Source organism: Bemisia tabaci, chromosome 2 (genome assembly GCF_918797505.1).
Source record: "Bemisia tabaci chromosome 2, PGI_BMITA_v3".
Taxonomy (NCBI): Eukaryota; Metazoa; Arthropoda; class Insecta; order Hemiptera; family Aleyrodidae; genus Bemisia; species Bemisia tabaci.
The window spans coordinates 73,327,183-73,348,134 of NC_092794.1; the positions used below are offsets into that span (position 1 = coordinate 73,327,183).

General features: G+C 41.3%; 1 protein-coding gene across 1 annotated transcript in view; it reads right to left on the reverse strand.

The window, feature by feature from the left end:
• gogo (thrombospondin-1 like protein golden goal) overlaps positions 1-20,952 on the reverse strand; it is a 52,300-nt gene that overhangs the window by 14,814 nt on the left and 16,534 nt on the right. Inside the window, exons 6-12 of the mRNA XM_019052630.2 lie at positions 16,016-16,177; positions 13,640-13,994; positions 12,416-12,546; positions 11,139-11,369; positions 9,588-9,837; positions 6,696-6,911; positions 2,319-2,493 (exon numbers count right to left, since the gene is read on the reverse strand). Coding sequence (XP_018908175.2) covers positions 2,319-2,493; positions 6,696-6,911; positions 9,588-9,837; positions 11,139-11,369; positions 12,416-12,546; positions 13,640-13,994; positions 16,016-16,177 — 1,520 coding nt within the window. The remainder of the gene's footprint in view (positions 1-2,318; positions 2,494-6,695; positions 6,912-9,587; positions 9,838-11,138; positions 11,370-12,415; positions 12,547-13,639; positions 13,995-16,015; positions 16,178-20,952) is intronic.

Consider the following 20,952-nt stretch of genomic DNA (forward strand, 5'->3'; position numbering starts at 1 on the left):
ATATGGCCCTCGACTATTCTCATTAAGTTAGCACAGCCTTGTAAGGTGATGTGTTTCAATGCGTTATTGAGGCTCTTGTGTTAGCAAAGCGCTCTTCAAGTCTTTACTGGGCTGCCCTCGGTTAAAAAAATTGATGACTTAAAAGGATCAAGATTAGCAGAAGTGATTCAACTTATTGCAGTGCAAGTTTATTGATTTCTTAAAAGAGACCCGAAAGTTTTAATGGTTGTTCATTTCACAACAAAGAATTGTTAGCTTTAGAGGAAAAAGATTCCGTCCCCAGGTAAAATTGACCATGGAAGCTGCGGCGAAAAATACCATTGAAAATCATATACCTGGCTATAGAAAGCGGAGAAAATCATGGAATCGGCCTATACGAAGCTAAAAAGATATATAGCCGGGCTAGTAGTTTCTATCGCCGGGTAATACAGTTTATCGCCATCAGCTATGAAAGGCTATAAGAAATTGTGTAGCCAGATATTGAAGCTGTAAGACATCCTGTAGCCAGTACAGGAAAGCCGAAAAACCAAGCGGGGACGCTACTTCAATATTAAACTTCAATCGCCTTGCTAAGGCGCAGGGATACAACTATTTGAACTCTCCGGAACGCGTGAGGTATGACGCCTCACTTGAAGGCGTTTTCGAATCTTCTGTATTTACATGACGAGATTTTCCAAATTTTTTCCATTATATTGTAGATTTGAGTTCCTTTTATTATTTAGTTAAAATATTCCTGTTTCTTAATTTTTAATTATTCTGGTGAAAGTTTCGTTTTGCGAAACACAATCCTGGCTTTCGCGCTCTTAAACTATGGCCTGAACGGTCGAAACTACAGTAGCGGCACAGGAAAACCGAAAAACAACGCGGGGACGCTACTTCAATATTAAACTTCCATCCCCTTGCTATGGTGCAGGTATACAACTATTTGAACTCTCCTGAACGCGTGAGGTATCACGCTTCAATTGAAGGCGTTTTCGAATCTTCTGTATTTACATGACGAGATTTTCAAAATTGTTTTGTATTATACTGTACATTGGAGTTCCGTTTATTATTTAGTTGAATTACTCCTGCTTCTTAATTTTTAATTATTCTGCAAAAATTATCTGTTCGCGAAATACAATCCTGGCTTTAGCGCCCTTAAACTACGGCCTTAACGGTCAAAACTGCAGTAGCGGCACACAGGGGCGGACTGGTAGTCGAAAAGTTAGGAGGAGACCTAAATATAAGGGCCCCTCCTGTCGTCCGGGGGCCCTCCCCCGGTAACTTTTGAAACTTTCACACTTTTTAAACACGTAGGCATTATTGGAGTTTGATTCTGCAGTACTTGAACTTCAAAATAACCCATTCTCAGGATTCGTCAGGGGTCCCTTCATCACAAATGCTTTTGGCGACCTTCCATGTCTCTTAGAGACAAATTTTCAAGGAATTCGGGGCCTTTTAGTGATTGAAAAGGATAAAAAAATTACAACATTACGGGGAAAAAACGATGACTTGAAAAAAATTCGCCGCGGGGTCCCTTCGGTACCTCCGCGGCAAAGTCTTAGGGGGCCGATCGCCTCCGCGCCCCCATAGCCAGTCCGCCCCTGCTATAGCCGGCTTTAGGTCTATGGTAGTTTGAAACACAGATCCTATGGCCATTGTTTATCAGTCCATCCGCTTTTGGTTTCCACTTTCTATTTCTGGCCCTCACTTTCAACTGCCGGGTTTCTCTTCCTTTTCAGTTTTCACTTTCCACTTCCGGATTTCATCTTTAATTTATTCCAGTTTCCACTTTTCACTTCCGATATTCACCATCTCGTTCAGGTTTTCACTTATTTTTCCCTGTTTTTACTTTCCATACCTTATTTTCAACTTCCACCTCCGGTTTTCACTTTCCAATTCCGGTTTTTTCTTCCATTTTGGGCTTTCACTTCCTATTTCCGGTTCACACTGCTCTCTAGGGTTTCATCTTTAACTTCCAGTTTGCACTTCTCACTTCCAGTTTTCACTTTCCACCTCAGATTTTAACCATACGCCTCAATTTTTTACTTCTGATTTCCGGTTTTCAGTTCCCATTTCTGATTTTCAACTTCCACTAACGGATTTCCCTTCCTATTTCCGGTTTTCCTTTTTCTTGTCAATTTAAATTTGCGGGCAGTATGCAATCATAGTTGCCGCAGTCCTCCAATTTTTAAAACCCGTTTCCAGGGCCTCCCCATTTCCGCACGTGACCCATCGATCACGTGGTCGATGAGTTTCTGAATCCTTGCGGGAAACTATCTCGAAGGATAGGATGAATAAGATAATACGGATGAAGAAAATGAGATAAAAAGCCTCACCGTTTCAAAATGTCGGCCTTGGGAGGATCGTTGATTTCTGTCTCGTCTTCCACGAGCCTCTTGTGATTGTTGGCTCGCGGGAGGCGGTGGAGCGACATCACCTCCGACAAAAGGGTGGTCGTCGATGAGTGTACCGCTTCGCCGACTCTCGAGCCACCCCTCTTCCCGTCACCCTCTGGAAGGAAGAAAAAAACCCATCGAGTCAAGTTTCGGATCCCAAGAACAATTGCAATCCGCGAAAAGACACCTCCTTCTCATAAAATGGTCTTTGTTTCGGATGGAAGCCTCAAAGGGAGCGGTTGTACAATGTGCAACTAAGGAAAAACTCCTGATCAATGTCTGAATTAGAAAACGACGTATCTCCATTGAGAAGCTTGGAGGACAGACGCATAAGTGCTGTTTTTGCCATTTCGAGAAATACGTGTTTCAAATTTCGAAATTACATGGATCCTTACGGTGAAAAGAAAGTTCACACTGGCTTTTTGATGCCTAAAAATTGGAATTGGGGAGCAAATTTTTCACAGAATATGCATTTAGACTAGTTTTACTTGAAATCAGTATTATCTCAATTCTTTCAAAAACTGCACTTATTCGCCTTGTCCTCCAGACCGCTCCCTTGCGGTGTTTCAATATTTCCGCTCCAATTTCATTTTTTCAAGAGGATGCAAGCCATCTTGCAAACAGAGATACGTGGTTTTGCACTTTGGCCATCGATTTGGTCCAATGGCGTGGCGTGCTTTGCGACATATCGATTGATCGGCCATTTAAACGTATGGAAAAGTATCGATAAACAGGGTGGTCGCAGCGAACACCTCAATAGGTAATCGATTCTTTACCACAGATTCAAATGAGGAAATATCGATAATCGATCATTCACGCGACGCCACTGGTATTCATAATCGTTCCATTAACATACACCAGCGGATCCAGCAAGTTGGGTACATTGCTTTCTCTCCTTTAAACCTATAGAAATGTATCCATTCACGGAGGGACCAGTGATCAGGTATAAGAATCGATAATTCTACACAGGTTTAAATGGGGGATTGTCACTGTTGCCAAACTGCTGGATCCGCTTCTGTTAACGTAGCACCATAATGAGGACGAATTTCGCAAACCTCGAGTTACATTCAGCAGTAGGTATAACTGCGAGAAGGGTTCTTGAAAATGATCACAATGATTTGCAACTTTGAAAAATAAAAAATACGAAAGGAAAAATTTCATGATTTTGACAAACTTAAGGTTAGTGCGAACCTATTTTCAAATTTACGAGACTTGCAATTCATTTTCTCTAATATTTTACATTTTTGTAGTGGTGAATAATCATTGTAATCCCTTTCGAGGACCCATCCCTGAAGTTATACTGCTGAATTTAACTAGAGGTTTGTAAAAATCGTCCTTTGTATGATGCTACGCTGATAATCTCCTTGAACTTTCCTTGATCACACATGTATGTACCATACGGGGCCTTCTAAGGAAAGAAGCATTTTAAGAAACGACATTAATACCTATATAAACGAGCACAAGACGATAATATCGCTGATAACACTTTGATGCAAAGGACTACGTGCAAAACGGGCCATTTGGGGCTCGGGGAGGATACCTTTGAGACTTGCCCTATTCATTCACCTAACAAAGCCCCATCTTTCCTCAAAGTTTCAAGCCCCCCAAAAATTTTGGGGAGATGCGGCGGGGGGTCAAAGTTAAAAACCGGCAAAATTTTCGCGAATTTATTACTCAAAAACCAAGAAGTTTTGGAAAACGCGGTTTAAACGAGCGTATTCAGCGTGACGAGAGCTTTCAGAAAATGTATAACATCATAGGGTTTTGTCAACTTCAGCTCGAGTTATCGCCTCCGAAGCGCCGGAACACTAAAAAAAGACCCCTTATTTTTTCACGTTTGGGCCAATTTAAAAAAAAGCCATTTTTTTATTTTGATGAAAAACTGATATGTTGTTCCTGACTCTCTGTAGCCCCTCTAGCTCTTTACCGCAAGCTGGGGAAATGTTTTGGTCGCGAGTTATAAGAGCGGAATGGAGCGAAGGTCGGGAAAACCGACAATTTTAAACTGCGCGCGGCGACGGATCAGGAGACATGTGGCAACAATGCGAGGTCGGCAGAGGAGTGTGATTCGCCGACCTGAGTGGGAGGGGACGTTTTCCCTCCGATCAACGCCGCGCGCGCAGTTTAAAATAGCCGATTTTCCCGACCTTCGCTCCATTCCGCTCTTATAACTCGCGACCAAAACATTTTCCCAGCATGCGGTAAAGAGCTAGAGGGGCTACAGAGAGTCAGGAACAACATATCAGTTTTTCATCAAAATAAAAAAATGGCTTTTTTTTAAATTGGCCCAAACGTGAAAAAATAAGGGGTCTTTTTTTAGTGTTCCGGCGCTTCGGAGGCGATAACTCGAGCTGAAGTTGACAAAACCCTATGATGTTATACATTTTCTGAAAGCTCTCGTCACGCTGAATACGCTCGTTTAAACCGCGTTTTCCAAAACTTCTTGGTTTTTGAGTAATAAATTCGCGAAAATTTTGCCGGTTTTTAACTTTGACCCCCCGCCGCATCTCCCCAAAATTTTTGGGGGGCTTGAAACTTTGAGGAAAGATGGGGCTTTGTTAGGTGAATGAATAGGGCAAGTCTCAAAGGTATCCTCCCCGAGCCCCAAATGGCCCGTTTTGCACGTAGTCCTTTCCGTGCTTGATGGACACATGTGTTGCATACTAGAAATTGAAGGCGCTCGAGCCCATAAAGTAGTGCTCGCAGCGACACTGTCACGACTCTGTGTGCTCCAAATTGATATTGTTAGTTTCAATCTAGATTCGTGAAAATTGTTCTTTTTGAGTATGCTATCTTAAGTATATTATCTTTCAAAATGCATTTCTGAGGGATTCCTTGAACCTCCCTACAACAGCTACCTTAAAGTTTGCCAAGGTCATACGATTTTTCCTTCTGTATTTTGTATCTTTAGTAGTAGTAAATCATTATAATCCTTTTTAAGGATCCATTTCCAATGTAATGGCACTGACTTTAGCTTAAGGTTTGCAAAAGTTAATTGGCCTTTTTATGATATCATTTTAACGGATTCTGTGGATCTCTTTGATTTCTTAAAGGACTTTCAGGTAAAACAAGACAGGACGAACCCTCTTATGCCAAATATCTCAAGCAAAGCATTCAATAATGTTGATAATTATGCCTTGGTACAACTATCCGTACTTAATGAACACGCGTGCTGCATACGCAAAAATGGAAGGCGCTCCGGTCACCCTTGTCCATCAAGTTGTGCAGCACGCCCACGCATCGCTACAAATATATGGCAGGATGAAATTCTTCGATAAAAACTGTAAGGCAAGAGAACAGGAAACGATGTTTTTGCAGCATTTTCACAAATCAGATATTTTAACTCACCGCCGCACAGAGGGGTACAGTAGCGTGTTGCTGCGAGCACTGCTTCGTAGGCTAAAATGACAGGAGCGCCTTCAATTTATAGCATGCAACACGGATGTCCGTAGAGCGCGAATAGTTGTGTTGTATCAGGGCGTTATTACCTACCGATAATATCGCCTTGGGATCGGTTATCAAGATTTAACCGTTGAGAGAAAACGTCACATGAACACTCGAGCGTTGTCAAATTTCCTCCGATTGAATACGGATTGCCTGGGAAATTTATTAGTTCTTATTTGTATAACTTTAAGAGAATTTTTTGTGTAATTTATTCTAATGATTCTGAAAATTTGAAGGAAATGGAACCTGACATTTCCTGAAAACTACCGTTTTATCTGAAAAATTTGGCAACGTTTGGATCCTCTAAGGACGTTTTCTCGCTGCGGCAAACTACTTTGAGGGCAGGCGAGTCAGGCACGAGTGATCGAGGACACCATATATGTAAGCTTTGCAACGGCAGTCTTTTCATCCCCAAGGAAGTATCAACTGATAAAATTGTGCCCCGTTTCATAAAAAAAAAGATCGATTCGAGTTGTTCTTTGACCGCAGAACTTCGAAGCATTGCATTTCAATAAATTTTAAAACAAATGAAAACTTTGCAGCGCTGCTTTGCCAAAATGAGATTTGGACTCGAGCTAAAACTTTCACTGGAACTTTGTCTCATCATGAAGTTTCCCTTTGGATGAATTTCAAGGAAATCTTCTAACCAAAAAAAAGAGGGGCACTTTTATGGCAGGTTTTCTGCAAGAGAAAGAATACCCTCAAATTTTCCAGAAAATTTTCATTTGAACAGAAGTTCGGAACGGCTGAATTTTCATTTGCATTTTCCTGAGGAATTGGAAATTTATTTTTCCTGCATCTAAATCAATGAAAATAATTGATTCTGTGTCAAGCATCTTTCGTTATAGAAATAGATAGAGAAAAAGAGCTCACCAGATAAATCCGTGACCATTTCTTCAATGGCGGCGGCTCTCTGGTACTTGCTGTAGCGACGCAGGTATTGAGTCAGTAGACAAAGAGAGGCAGTCGTGACAATTGCCAGAAGTGTGGCCACAAACAGGTGAGAAATATACAACTCATTTAAATAGCTGCTCAGTCGGGGCACAATGCTCACTTTTATCGACGTATTCACAAGTGTCAGTCTGGGATCTGAAATATCAAGTCAGTAACCGTGTTTTTTAACTGTATCGCGGTTGAAACAAAGATATCGAAAACATCAGAAAAACCCTAGGAAAATTACAGAAATATCACACTCCTAAATATCACGTGTTTCAATAGAATGCAATTACGTAGTAAAATTGAGGCGCTAGTTGCAGGAAGGACATTTCTTGGCTGCGGCATTTCAAAATCTCGACTACTTCAGAGGAGACATGATGGGGTTAATTTGCCGAAATTTTTCGTTTTCAGCATTGTAAAATCATAAAAAAATTCAGTAAAAGTTTCACCGAATTTCATGGATTTACTTTAAATTACCTACAGTAGATGAGACGTTAACGGAGATCCTGCGGCACCGCAACCCGGAAATGCCCTTCCTGCACCGATCGCTTCATTGTATGTTGCGTATCTATTAACTGAAGGAGAGCCTCATTGCAAAAAAACTGAAATAAGTTTCAATTCATCTTCGCATTGCAGTTTGCCTATCTCTCTGACACACGGAGTTCATCTTAATGATCGTTCAAAATCGGCAGTTATTGGCCAAATGATTTATAAATCTTGCGAATTCATGGTAAAAAAAATTGAAATCTTGTTGCATTAAATTGCACTCTGATTGCACTAATTCGCAATTTTATTTCAATATTTTTATTGCACTGTGCTACTTTGGGCTCAAAGAAAATTTTTCCTCAGTTTCCAGGGAGGTTTTAAACTAATTGATTGTAAAATAAAAATTTGTTTCGAGGGAATTATTTTAAATTTTGTTAAAAGTCCGCACGTTTGGATACTTAAGTATACATCGATGGTTATGAAATGTACAAGTATCCAACCCAAGAAGCATTTCTCAACCGAAAAATTGCTATACATTGCGATTTTATCGGCGCCATGGTCATCAACATCTGAGTGATTATCCTCGATCTTATCGCGATAAAATCGCGCTTTTATCGTCCGACAATTTATCGCGATATTTTCGAAATAAAAGTCGCGATAAATGGCGATTTAATCTCGATTTTAGCGACGAAAATTGATAACGATTTTATCGAACCAAAAATTGCGATGTGTAACGATTTAATCGCCATATATCACAATTTTTAATGCGATAATATCTCGATATATTGCCACTAATATAATCGCGATAACCAACCGATAAAATCGCTATTTATCGCAATCACTGATACTTGGGAATTGCAGCGTTTCAAAATCTTTGCTCGCACTTAATATCTTCGAGGAGAAACAAGTCGACTATATAGCTGGACACTTCTACGAAGTATTCCGCTGATACATACAGGAAAAATCAATGACGCTTTTTAATAATTTAAGTTGATTAATTTCCGTTTAAAAAAAAAAAAAAAGTATGACAGGTGCAACGTTGCAAACGGGGATACGCGGTTTCGCACTCTAGTCATCGATTTATGTCACCAATCTCATACACTTTTATTCATCCCAAGTAAAAATGATCGCGATAATTTACGATATGATCGGAGAATGGGCCGCGATTTTATAGACGGCGATCTATCGCCATGAAATCGAGCAAAAAATCTTGATGAAAGGAGATAAAATTTCGATTTTATCGAACACGATCCTGGAGAAAGTTCATCATCCGATCGAAATCTTTACAAATGCCACCAAGAACAGCCACTGTATAAAGCGCGGCCAAATTCTGTTTGAGAAGCTCCCCCCGGCTCTAAAAAGTAAATATAAGGATAATAATTTTCGTATTGCTCTTAAAAATTTCTTTATTGCCAAATGTTTATAGTGAAGCGGAATATCCAGCAAAAGTCTAGTTTAATTTTTCTTCTTCTTCTTTTCTTTTCTTTTTTTCCTCTATCCTCATTAACATTGACATTCCAGCCGTCATGTGCATTTACAATTAAAAATATATTATTATAATAATTATAGAGATGAAATTGGGACAAAATCGAAGATAATCACTTAAGGGGCCATCCATGAATTACGTAAGGCACTTTTTCCCATTTTTAGACACCCCCCCCCCCCTCGTAAGGCACTGTAAGGCATCAGTTCCCCCCTCTAAAAGTTACGTAAGGCTCGACTGACCCGTGTTTTTCAATTATCGCAGATTTGAGCATTACGTTTTCTTTTAGAAACATAATGAAATTTTTAGGCCTCAAAATTTGATTAGTGGAACCAAATTTTTGAAGGAAGTTCATAAGAATGTTAATGATGCAATTAGTTTAATAAACAAAAATACGTAGAGCAAAATTGAAGATTTCTTTTTTTGGCTTTGGAATACTCAGTTAAAAGTATTTTGACATAAGGATGAAAGGGACATGGTCCGATCGGTCAGCAATATCGGTGATGTCCTGATTTCCTCTATTTCATCTTGATTTTCATCATCAACCTGACGAAAAATGGACTTTTTTCATTTTCTTTAAATATGGGCTGGAAAGCTTCCATAAGGCTCAGTCCTACCCCAATCTCCCCTCGTAAAGCACCGTGAGGCTGTTAGAGACCCCACTCCTCCCTAAGTGCCTTACCTAATTTATGGATGGTCCCTAGATGGTAATATTCCTAGCAATTTTATGACCGAAAAATCGTGAAAAAATCGCAACTTAATTTCAATCCGTTGAAAACTGCTACTTGGGATGAATTATTTGTCGAGACTCTCATCGAGAAGGTTGCTTATCACTATCCAAATAATCATTGCTTGAGTACCTTTTTGTTCCGCGTGAGCCAAAAATCCACCCCAACACTCTTCGCCTGTGGCGACGAGTTCATCGGAGAAGAATTCAAGGAGCAAGAACGGACCCGTGGAAACGATGGGGTCCACATGAAGAGGAGTACCCGACAGGACAGTCAAAAGTTTGGATGAGAGGGAGTCTCCGTCCCGGAATTTCAGCCATTGCGATGGGCATGTCAGCCGAAAGTGTTCCAAGAGCAGCATCACTACGTTTGACCGATCAGCCTGTGCAGTCAAAAAGGAGACTTCTTAGAAAATTCTAATTTCCTCATTTTATCTCAATGAGACTTCGTGCTAAACACCGATAGGGTATCATATATTTCGGCAATGTGCGGTGTTTGCAGATCACAGTGTGTGTAGAGTTTTTATCGGATTGTCCCATTTTTAAAATTAAATGCAGGTTGAAGGGACAGGGTTGTCAATTAGGAAAAACAAAGGAGGTCGACAGGTCGTCGTCCCCTGCATTTGAGAGTTGACTTTTCAGCAGGGGGATTTTGGTTGGTTTTTATTGATTTCAGAGCATTGTGCGAGATTTTTTGAGATTTTTCCTCCTCCTTGAAGCAAATTTTGCTTCATCTCAAGAAGTTGTCCATCGCCGAAAAAAAAAGAAGTTGATTTAACATTCTGGCCGGATGGAAAAAGTATGCGACAACTCACAAGACGCTGAGTTAACCGCCACAGCAGTTGCTGAAACAATGCCAAGATGTACCTAAAGCTAACTGCTGTGGCGGTTAACTCAGCGTTGTGCGAGTCTGGCTGTCTGTCTGTCTGTCTGTCTGTCTGTCCGTCCGTCCGTCCGTCCGTCCGTCCGTCCGTCTGTCTGTCTGTCTGTCTGTCCGTCCGTCCGTCCGTCCGTCCGTCCGTCCGTCCGTCTATCTGTCTGTCTGTCTGTCTGTCTGTCCGTCCGTCCGTCCGTCCGTCTATCTGTCTGTCCGTCTGTCTGTCTGTCTGTCTGTCTATCTGTTAGTTTGTTTTTAAATGAAAAGAGAGGGATATGAAGATAAAACGTTAGGATTATCTGGATACTAACTTGAATTAGCCAGAAGGTCCTTCCGGGACAACTTTGGGAGGAGCTGGCGAGAGGGCGGCGAGGTTTGCCAACCCCCAAGTGAATGACGCATCCGCAGTCTATCTGTCTGTCCGTCCGTCCGTCCGTCCGTCCGTCCGTCCGTCCGTCCGTCCGTCCGTCTGTTCGTCTGTTCGTCTGTCCGTCTGTCTGTCTGTCTATCTGTCCGTCCGTCCGTCTATCTGTCTGTCCGTCCGTCTGTCTGTCCGCCTGTTTGTCCGTCCGTCCGTCCGTCCGCCTGTCTATCTGTCTGTCCGTCCGTCCGTCCGTCCGTCCGTCCGCCCGTCCGTCTGTCTGTCTGTCTGTCTGTCTGTCTGTCTGTCTGTCTGTCTGTCTGTCTGTCTGTCTGTCTGTCTGTCTGTCTGTCTGTCTGTCTGTCTGTCTGTCTATCTGTTAGTTTGTTTTTAAATGAAAAGAGAGGGATATGAAGATAAAACGTTAGGATTATCTGGATACTAACTTGAATTAGCCAGAAGGTCCTTCCGGGACAACTTTGGGAGGAGCTGGCGAGAAGGCGGCGAGGTTTGCCAACCCCCAAGTGAATGACGCATCCGCAGCGACAAGCGGGACCGATCTCGGCTCGGATCTCCGCGCGGTCCGCTGGCAGCTCCGCCGGGAACCCTTGACCTACGAACAGCTGGCACTCCCATCCAGTTCCCTCCCCGCACTGCTCCGTCTCCAGGGCGTGGCCCTTCAACGAATAAAAAAATTCACACAAAAATTAATTACAACAAAAATTCAATGATTTAGAAAAAAAAACGCAAATACTTAGTAGGTCCCTATACCCACCAGCCGGCTGATCATTGAAATTGATAAACAAAGAAGACATAGAGAGTATGGAGTAATCCTATTGGCTAAAATGGCTGGTTCCTTAAGACTAAGGAAAAAATGATGGACTAACTATAGGGTCTCTCGTGGTTTGCCGTTAGTTAGTCTATTACCTACCTACCGCATTCGTCCATTGCAGCCAACCGCCTCCACCATTAGTATCTCTCCATATCCCTTTTGTCTTCTTTGTCTATGGCTTTTTCTATCAATTTCAATAATCAGCCCGTAGGTAAGTAGATTACTTGCTGATTTAGTGCGTATTTTTGGAGCTTAAATCCCGATCAAGCCTACTTTTAAAATGTCCAAAGACTTGAAGGAATCTCACAATCAGATGCCCCGGAATGCATGGCGGGGAAATGATGGAAGTTATCTACTGCGGCAGTCAGTATTTTTGTTGAAGTAAGACGTATTAAATGGTGTAAAATTGTTGCTTGTCTTACTACGGATAATAATAATGAGATTTGACTCTTTGGTTCTGAAGATACAGTTTCGACTTCCCTATTGTTTTTATACACGCGAGAGGTAGTACCTAACGCATTTGACAGAAGTCGTAGAAATCCGTGCTCGATTTTAATTGGTGTCGGATGACATCATTCGGTTCAGCGCAGCACCAAATTCAATGCAAAAACGTCTGATGTGTCCGTTCTAAAGGGCTTAAAAGCAGGGCTTAGGTACATGGTAGAGCAACATTTATTTGATTATACTCGTCCGCGGAACGTTCCAAAGTTGCGGAGGGGTTGATTGCGTTCTTTGAACTGCGTATTTTTCAGTTTCCGAGTTACCTATTTTCTACCGTTTTGAACGTGTGCATCGTGTTCCGCTCGAAATTTATCCTTGGATAAATTCATTCACAAGTCAAATTCATGGTTTTGTGCCCCACCGATCTAAGTGAGAGCTGTCGGAACTTACCTCACAAAATTTTGCTCCAAATCGAGGTGCTGGATTGTCACAGAAGCGATACCTATTTCGAGTGCCACCGAGACATGTAGTCGAACAGGGAGTCCACTCGCTCCATGGACCCCATTGCCCCGAGTCTCCCTCTGAAAAAAGGAATGACATTAAAAGTGTTCCCATTAAAGTTCCCGAATCCAAATCAGGTGAAATGCGTCAAAAATTGGACCTTCTACACGGAGAGACACATTTTGTCAAGGAACGCCGAATTTGAGGTCTTATCTATGGATCTCTGAAGTTTTGAAATCGCGCATCAAAAAACTTCAGAAATCCGTATGGACGCATTTAAAATAAAACGAAGCATATCCATTCTGATATGAGCCCTGAGATCTATAAGAATATATCCAAAACAGGGATCACGTCACAATGTTCCTTATGATTTAAGTACCTACATCCATATGACCTCAACTTCAGATCCCACACTCGAATTTTCTTTTCTCTGGGTAAACACTCAGCAAGTTGAAACCCATTTTTTGCCGTATAGTAGAAACGATCACACTTGGCCATCTTGGTGTTATGAGATTGGTTGCCCTTCTGTAAGTGATTATTAAAATCGACAGACAAAGCTATAGACACAGAAGACATAGGGAGTATAGAGCGATTCTAAAGGTTGAAGTGGGCACTTCCTATTGACTAAGGAAGAAAACGATGGACTATAACTATAGGTTTTCTAATGGGTTGCCGTTCGTTAGTCTATGACCTACCTCCTTTGTCCATTGCAGCCATCTGCTTCCACCGAAAAGATCCCTCCTGACCCCTTTTGTCTTCTTTGTCTATAGCTTTGCCTATCAATTCCAATAATTTGCCCGCTGAGCCCTGAGAGCTCCATATATTTCGACTTGTCCGAATGCCCGTTCTCTACGATCTACTTGCAGGCACTCTAGGCACACCAGCAGTGCGAAGATGTTTCCTCTGAACACGGCATTGACGGTGTGGCCAGGGCTCCCATTCCATGTCCGTCAAAAGTCCCGGGATTCGGAACTTTTTTGTTCCAATTTCTCCCACTCCATGACCGTCAAAAGTTTCGGGATTCCTTTTAGATTTTTTCGAAAGTTCCGGAAAATGCACAAGATCCGGAACATCTTGGGAATTTCAAAAGTTCCGGGAAAAGTTCAGGAAAATCTCAAAAGTCCCGGAATTCGGAATTAGTTGCGGAAACTGGGAGCACTGGGTGTGACTTACCAGAAACGGGAAGGGTGGGCACACAATCCATGCGGACGTCCGAGACGGCACCGGTGAGTGCCTGGCTGACGTAGACGAAGCAGTACTCGACGTATTTCTCGGTGAAGAGCTCGCAGTCGAAGAGGAGGCTGTGCTTCCCCTTGAGGATCTTCTGCTCGGTGACGTACTCGAGGACGGACGGCGGGACGATGGCCGAGACGTCGGCGCGCTGTCGGGCGAAGACGCGGACCCGGTCGCCGGTGGACAGGATGCAGGAGGGGTACTGGAACAGCACCGAGACCCCGCCGCCGTGGGCGTCGCACGGGAAAATGCTCCGGGCGTGCACGTTGAACACGAATTTCTCACTCCATTCTGCCTGAAAAATGTACCAAAATTAGGGGCGGCTATGCATTCGATACACACAGGATACACATGAATGAAATTATCAAAAAAAACCGGTGAACCGTTCAACGAATTCGACAACCATGCATCGACGAGAACCGTAAAGGGAGGGTATAGATTCGACCGAAAAATAGATATGTGAACCGACCGACACCTATTCGAGCGATAAATGTTAAGAAAATCGGTATCTATTTGATCGACGTGAATCGATCGAAAAATTAAAACGTGAACCGACCGACGGATTAGATCGAAAACCGTGAATCGGTCGACAAACCCGTAAATCGATCGAGTTCTGTCGATCGAATCACATCGATCGGCTCACGCTGTTATTTTTCGATTAGTTCATGTCGATCAATTTTTGATCATTCGGTAGATACGTCTACCGATTCATGCCGATCGCATTCATACCCTCCAAATTAGCCCTCATCACTCTAGTATTGATTGTAATATTAGTGGTGGCGGTTGCGATATCGGGCCCTGAAAAATATGATATAACCGAGTGTTTTACTGGTAATTTCAGTGCTGATAACGGAGCACAAGACGATCGTATCAACAATAACGCCTTGATGCAACTATTCGTGCTTTGCGGACATCCGTGTTCCATGCTAAAAATTGCAGGCGCTCTGGTCATTTTTGCACTTCTCCCCTTTTCTAGTTTAGGTCTTTAGTCGTTTAAGTCTCCAAACATATGCACGTTCAAAAAAAGTGTTAGCACTGAAAAACTATAATGATGCAAAATTCCTAATGAAAATCTTACGTATCACGGTGTTAACACGGTGATCTTATCACAGATTTTTCCATTCCTTCTCCTCCTCCTATTCCTATCTTCTTCTTCTTCTTTCCATTTTTATCTTCTTCTTCTCGGACGGGGAGAAGACGAAACAAAAAGCAGTCGTGAAGAGTTCACTTGGTTACGCTGTTTCTACTAAACTGCTCTCTTTTCCATTTCCCACCGGGAATAAAGATGAGGAGAAGAACTTGATTTCTCAGGAGATTGCGAGCAACCTAGCCGAAGGTAGGAAAAACGTAACGCTGTCTCGTTTCTTAACTTGTTTGCCGGACAATATGTTGAAATGGTATTGGCCAATTTCAAATTTTCCGCGCTGAACGGACAGATACTACCGGTTTCATACAGGGTGATCCGCAGTTGATCCGACAGACTGGAGGAACGTGTCCCGTACCGCCTTGCTAAGGAGGTACGCCGTATGGGCCTTCAGGCGTTGCCATTTTTCCTTCGGTCAAAAACGGATTTACTTAGAAAATTTTAAATGACACTCTTTTCTAATGCCCACGGCTCAAGAGTTAGTACCTATATTTTGGCGCAATATTTTGACGCAATGTAAATCCCCACTTTTCCATTTTGCCAAAAGGAATCACGCCCACTTTCACATTGTGTCTTCGATACACTCCATCTTTCCCGACCGTCTCTAGTTCCTTCTATAGCATAAATACGCCCTGATAAAAAGTGGAGCAATCGACACTGATTCGATCGATAAATCGGTGTCGATTCGATCGACATGAATCTATCGAAGAATAAAGACGTGAACTCGCGTTTTATACGGCCCACAGTGGATCGAGTCAATTGGTGAGGTCGGACATGAAATTTTTGACTAAAACTGCAAATTTTGATTTTTATTTCGTCACATTTTAAATTTTAAGGTGTGCTTTTAGAAGAGCATTTCTTGAGGAAACTAATGAAACCACTTTGAGAACCTCAGAGCGTTGTATGAACGGAGTTAAAAGCGTTTAAAGTTTCCAAATTTTGTCCGACCTCTCCTGTTGACTCGATCCACTGTAAGGCGTTCTTCCTTAGCGCGGCAGAATAAGTCAAAATAAGATGTTATCCTTCTGAGAAACTGTTTCTACAATTGGTTTTTAGGGTGACTACAGCCCCAAACAGTTCTGGGAAATAAATCGTTATCTCTGCATTTTGGCAATGGTGATGCACCGAATCCGAGTCTTATGGAAGTGTGGCTTTGCATGGTATTTTCTTACCTTTAGCGACGCATCCTGACGAGAGCTGGCTATTATAGGGCTCGGAAAATGCATGTCGGTGCGCAGGGCCAGAACATAGTGACCCGCCAGACCGAAAAGATTGCATTCCAGTTTGATCTCCCTCAGCTGAGGATACCCCCGAACTTGCTCCGAGTACAGAAGCTAGGCAAAAAGTGAACGGTATTGCATTCAAATTTGTAAATTGAAATTGAGTTAAAGTAATACACGCATTTTGATTTTTTGATGAATGTAATAAATTAATTCAGGAATTAACAACTCACCGCCAGAAGTTACTTTTATAATTTAGTAAGTAAGAATTCCAGTCAAAAAAAATAATTTAATATAACTTGATAATACATGCATAATTTTTTTTATTCTTTTTTGAACTATCTGCTCTAGGTGTTAATGGTCCAGCTTTGTTAAAGCACCATGGCTCAATTGTTAAAAGCACCAAATAAACGTATCTACCAACCAACCAACCATACATAAAAACCGATTTCACAGCACTCTCTGGCGTTAAATAAGTAAAACTACAGTACGCTCATAGGATGTGCTAAAAACGGCTCTTACATCCATATGGCGTTTCAAAAATATTTTGTTTAATACTTTTCATCCTCAATAGAACACAGGATATAAATAAATTTCTATTTGGCTCTCTTAATGATGTTCACTGAGAACATGCAGATAAAAATTGTGCAATTTCTCCCTTGAAATAGCATAAAAACTACACGGAAAAAAGTACGTTGAATCAACATAATCTTAGATAGTGTTAAAAATTACCACAACTCTCAAATGTTCGTTTCACCGCTTCGACGGTCAATTTTACGTTGCACATGGTGTCACTTTAACAGTTCACATTAGCATTTGAGAGTGGTCAACAGGTCTTCGACATTCTAAATTAGCATCCTTTTTGGATCTTAACTAAATAATTTTTTTTTATTTTATTTTATTTTATTACATATCGACTTCTTTATACAGAAGTATGATACATTGTTATAGAATTAATTAGTAAATAGCTTTTATCGACTAAAAATATTTACAATTGTACAGTCTTTTTTTCTAAATTGGATGCCCTGGGACGAGCATCGCCGAGCCCATGGGGAACGGTACAGTTCCCGGTCTCTGCGGTGTTCGATCGACCCCGGACAACCGGAACAGTGTTATACCCACCATGAAGTGATGAGCGCAAACCTAACCTTTATCAGTGAGATTGGATATTATACACTTTGTGCAGACAAAAATAAAAGACACTTAAAAGAATATAACACTAGACTTATCACTACAGTTTTAAGCCACCCTCAATTAATGGATTTTAAGATGTTGTAAGGGGGTTAATCGGGTACCACGGTTGCCAGCTCGAAGGGCATGCGCCTTCTAAGCCTCCGCAGTTCCTCACTATTGTCCAATAATCTGATGGCTTCCTCGTTGGGATGGGCCAAAAGACGTATTCTTCATATCTAGAGGCTGTTCGCCAAATTACTGCGCCGACGCTCTCGCGATGCCGAGGTCCCGGTGGATGTCAGAGTTCCTGACATACCATCGCGCCCCCACCATCCGCCGCGCCGCAGCACAGAATTCTGAGCCCTCCGGATGATTTTAATATTAGAGTTAGCTGCACACCCCCAGAGCTGGCAGCCGTAGGACCACACTGGCCTGAGGGCCTGCTTATAAAGAAGTACCTTGTTGTCAAGGGATAGGTTGGAATTGCATCTATAAGGAGCCATCTAAGTTTGGAATTTTTGATCATGAGCTCTCGTCTTTTTTTTTTTGATGTGAGCCGCCCAATGCAACTTGACATCGAGTGTCACACCCAAATATTTAGCCTCTTCGGAGCACCCCACAGGCCTACCATCCAACCAGATTGGTGGAACCAACCTGGGTAACCTGCGGTACGTGAAAACGATAAATTGCGACTTTTGACTATTAAGGGCAGATCGCCATTTTTTATTCCAGTCGACTATCTGGTCGACTCCATTTTGTAACTTGTTGATGGATTGGCGGAGTGTCTTACCTACTGCTGTTCCGGCCGTGTCATCAGCATACGTGGAAATGAGCACATCACCGACGTCGGGTAAATCGCTCGCATGTATATTAAAAATAGGACTGGTCCTAGGACTGATCCTTGGGGGACTCCTGCTAGGATCGGTTTGAATCCTGAGTAGGCTTCATCCTGCCTAACTCTAAATGATCTACCTCCCAAATACGATTCAAGGAGATCGTAATGATTGGCAGGAAATAATTTGTAGAGTTTAAGAACTAAATAAAAAATAAAGGGGGAAAAACAGAATTCACGATAAATTTTAAATTTAATTGCATTTTTAAATTAATTATCCATACATATATTAATGATAATAATAATGGTAATAATTAGTATTATTGATTAGGATCAAAGACTATGTGAAACTTCTGAACCCTACTACTTAATATTACCCTGCCACATGATATATTTGGTGGACTCGAAACGGGAAGACAAAAAAAGATGAGACAAACGAATGCAGAGATGACGAACCAAGTGAGATTTATTCAGACGACATTGCTTAAAACGGTTCGACCGGTGTGGCGGGCAATTCAAACATAACACCCACTCCCTGGTCAATTGAAAAAAACAAGAAACAGATTTTTCACAAAATTTCGCTTAATTTATAAATTTAGTCGCATAGGTGGTTTGGATTCCCTACTTGATTTCCTCGGCGGAGGTGCAGGTGGGGTGACAGGTGGTTCAGGGGTTTTGGTGCGTGAAGAGGAGGGTTGCTCTGAATTACTTTCATTCTGCCATTCAGGAGAATTTGAGTTTTGAGGTACTGAGGGTCTTTTTCTTGAGTTATGGGGTTGTGGGGTACCGCTTTGCCTTAAAGATTGTCGGGAGTTACTGGTTCCTGGTAGTATTGCATTTGTCTCGTTGAAGGAGAGTGCTCTACGAGTATTTCCTGTATGAGGAACAGGTTGTTGCTTTTTCACAGGAGAGCTTGGACTAATGACATTAGTTATTTTCGGTGCAAGCTGTATTTGCGGCTTAGGTGTGCTTGCGCTTGATTGCATCATTGCTAGGTTTAGTGGGTCTACGGTAGGATAAGGGGAGGGTTTTTGCTTTAAATCTAGGTCGGAGAGCGTTGTGAGCTTGATTTGATTTAAGTGACAAAGTTTTATTTCTCCATTGACTTTAATTAGATACGTTGTGGGGCTTATTTGCTTATGAATTACACCTTTTTGTACTTGGTGCTGTTTGGACATTCTTACTAGGACTGTTTCGTTAACGCTAAGGTTTGGCAATTTAGGGGCTTTGGGTTGCTTTTTGGGGTGTATTAAGTTAAGGGTTGTTCGAGGGGTTTGTTTAAGTACAAGATCGCAGGGGCTGACATCTTTTCCAGTTATGGGGGTGTTTCTATATGCGAATAAAAATTTACATAATTTCTTAAGTAGATCTTTTTTTGAAATGTTACAATTTTCTAATTTGATTTTCTCTAAAGCTTCTTTGACAGTTTGGACCGCTCTTTCGGCTAGGCCGTTACTAGCTGGGTGGTAAGGTGGTGACTTCGTGACAATAATAGAATGTTTAGTACAAAAGTCTTTGAATTCTTGTGATTGAAATGGCAGACCATTGTCCGTCACTACTTGCAGCATAGGGCCATAGGTAGCAAAGTGCATTAATAATTTTTCTTCTAGAGATTCAAAATTTGTAGACGAGACCGGCCAGACTTCGATCCATTTACTATATGCATCATCGAGTACTACATACACTTCATTATTAAAAAAAAAATGGTCTAAATGTACTCCCCAAGTAGCATTTTGCAACGAAAAAATTGCAATTTAAATGAAATATAATTTCCAGATGATTTCAACTTTCTTGCAAGAAAATTGCAATTATTTTACAACATCTGACCCCCTCATTGTAAAAAAGTTGCAATTTTTTTTTTGCAAAGAAAATTCAATATTGACGACCTTTAAATTTCAACCCCTAAATTTTCCGGGGAAATTATAATAATTCGAACCCATGCTTACCTAATGTCCTACGACGTTTAGCAGCATAAAATACCGGACGCCCTTGAGTGGGCTTGAACCCGACCCGCGAATGTCAGAGCGGAGCACTCTTCCACTGAGCTACAGGGAGCTGATGATGAGCTAGGTTGAAATCACGCCTGTTAAGGCTGTTATCGCATGCATTGCGTCAGTGCGTGGCTCAACATTCATCATAGATTTGATTAACGCCGTTTTTCTCAGGCTTCTTTCTTTTGCCTATTATTTATTTTTTTTCGTGTTATTTATTTTTTTCATATTTTTTTTGTCTGATTTTTTTTTTCGATATCACGTAATAGGTACTCACACTAAATTTACACCGGTGTAAATTACACCACATACTAACTTGAGAACTTAAAAATATTTTCAAAAAATATTTTTAAAATATTTTCAAAACTTTCTTAAGGAATATTTTTAACATGCATGTTTACAGGCAATATTTTTGAATTATTTTAAAAATATTTTTTGTAAACATTTTCAAAATATTCCTTTAAAATGTTTTAAAAATATTTTGAAAATATCTTAATTACAATATTGCCATGAAAATATTTTGATAAAGGTGACAATATTTTCAAAATATGTTGGGCTATATGGGTTAGGTGAGACATTCAAGTCGAAAAAACTTTAAAACAACTAGAGAATTGGATGCCAGGCACATGGCGTGAATTTGTTACAACATGATTGCACCGAAATTGCAATCTTTATAGTGCCTTGAAAAAGAAGGTTAGGCAACAAGCATAATCTACATTTCTTGCAAACTTATTGCAATAAAATTGCAACTTTTTAAGCGCCTTCAAATGAACGTATAGGCAACAAGCAAAAATTGCAATCAACTCACAATCCATTGCAATGAAATTGCAATCCATGCTACTTGGGTCGTTGCCAGGGTTGACTAGTTTCTGGCCATGAAGTTTTGGCGGATG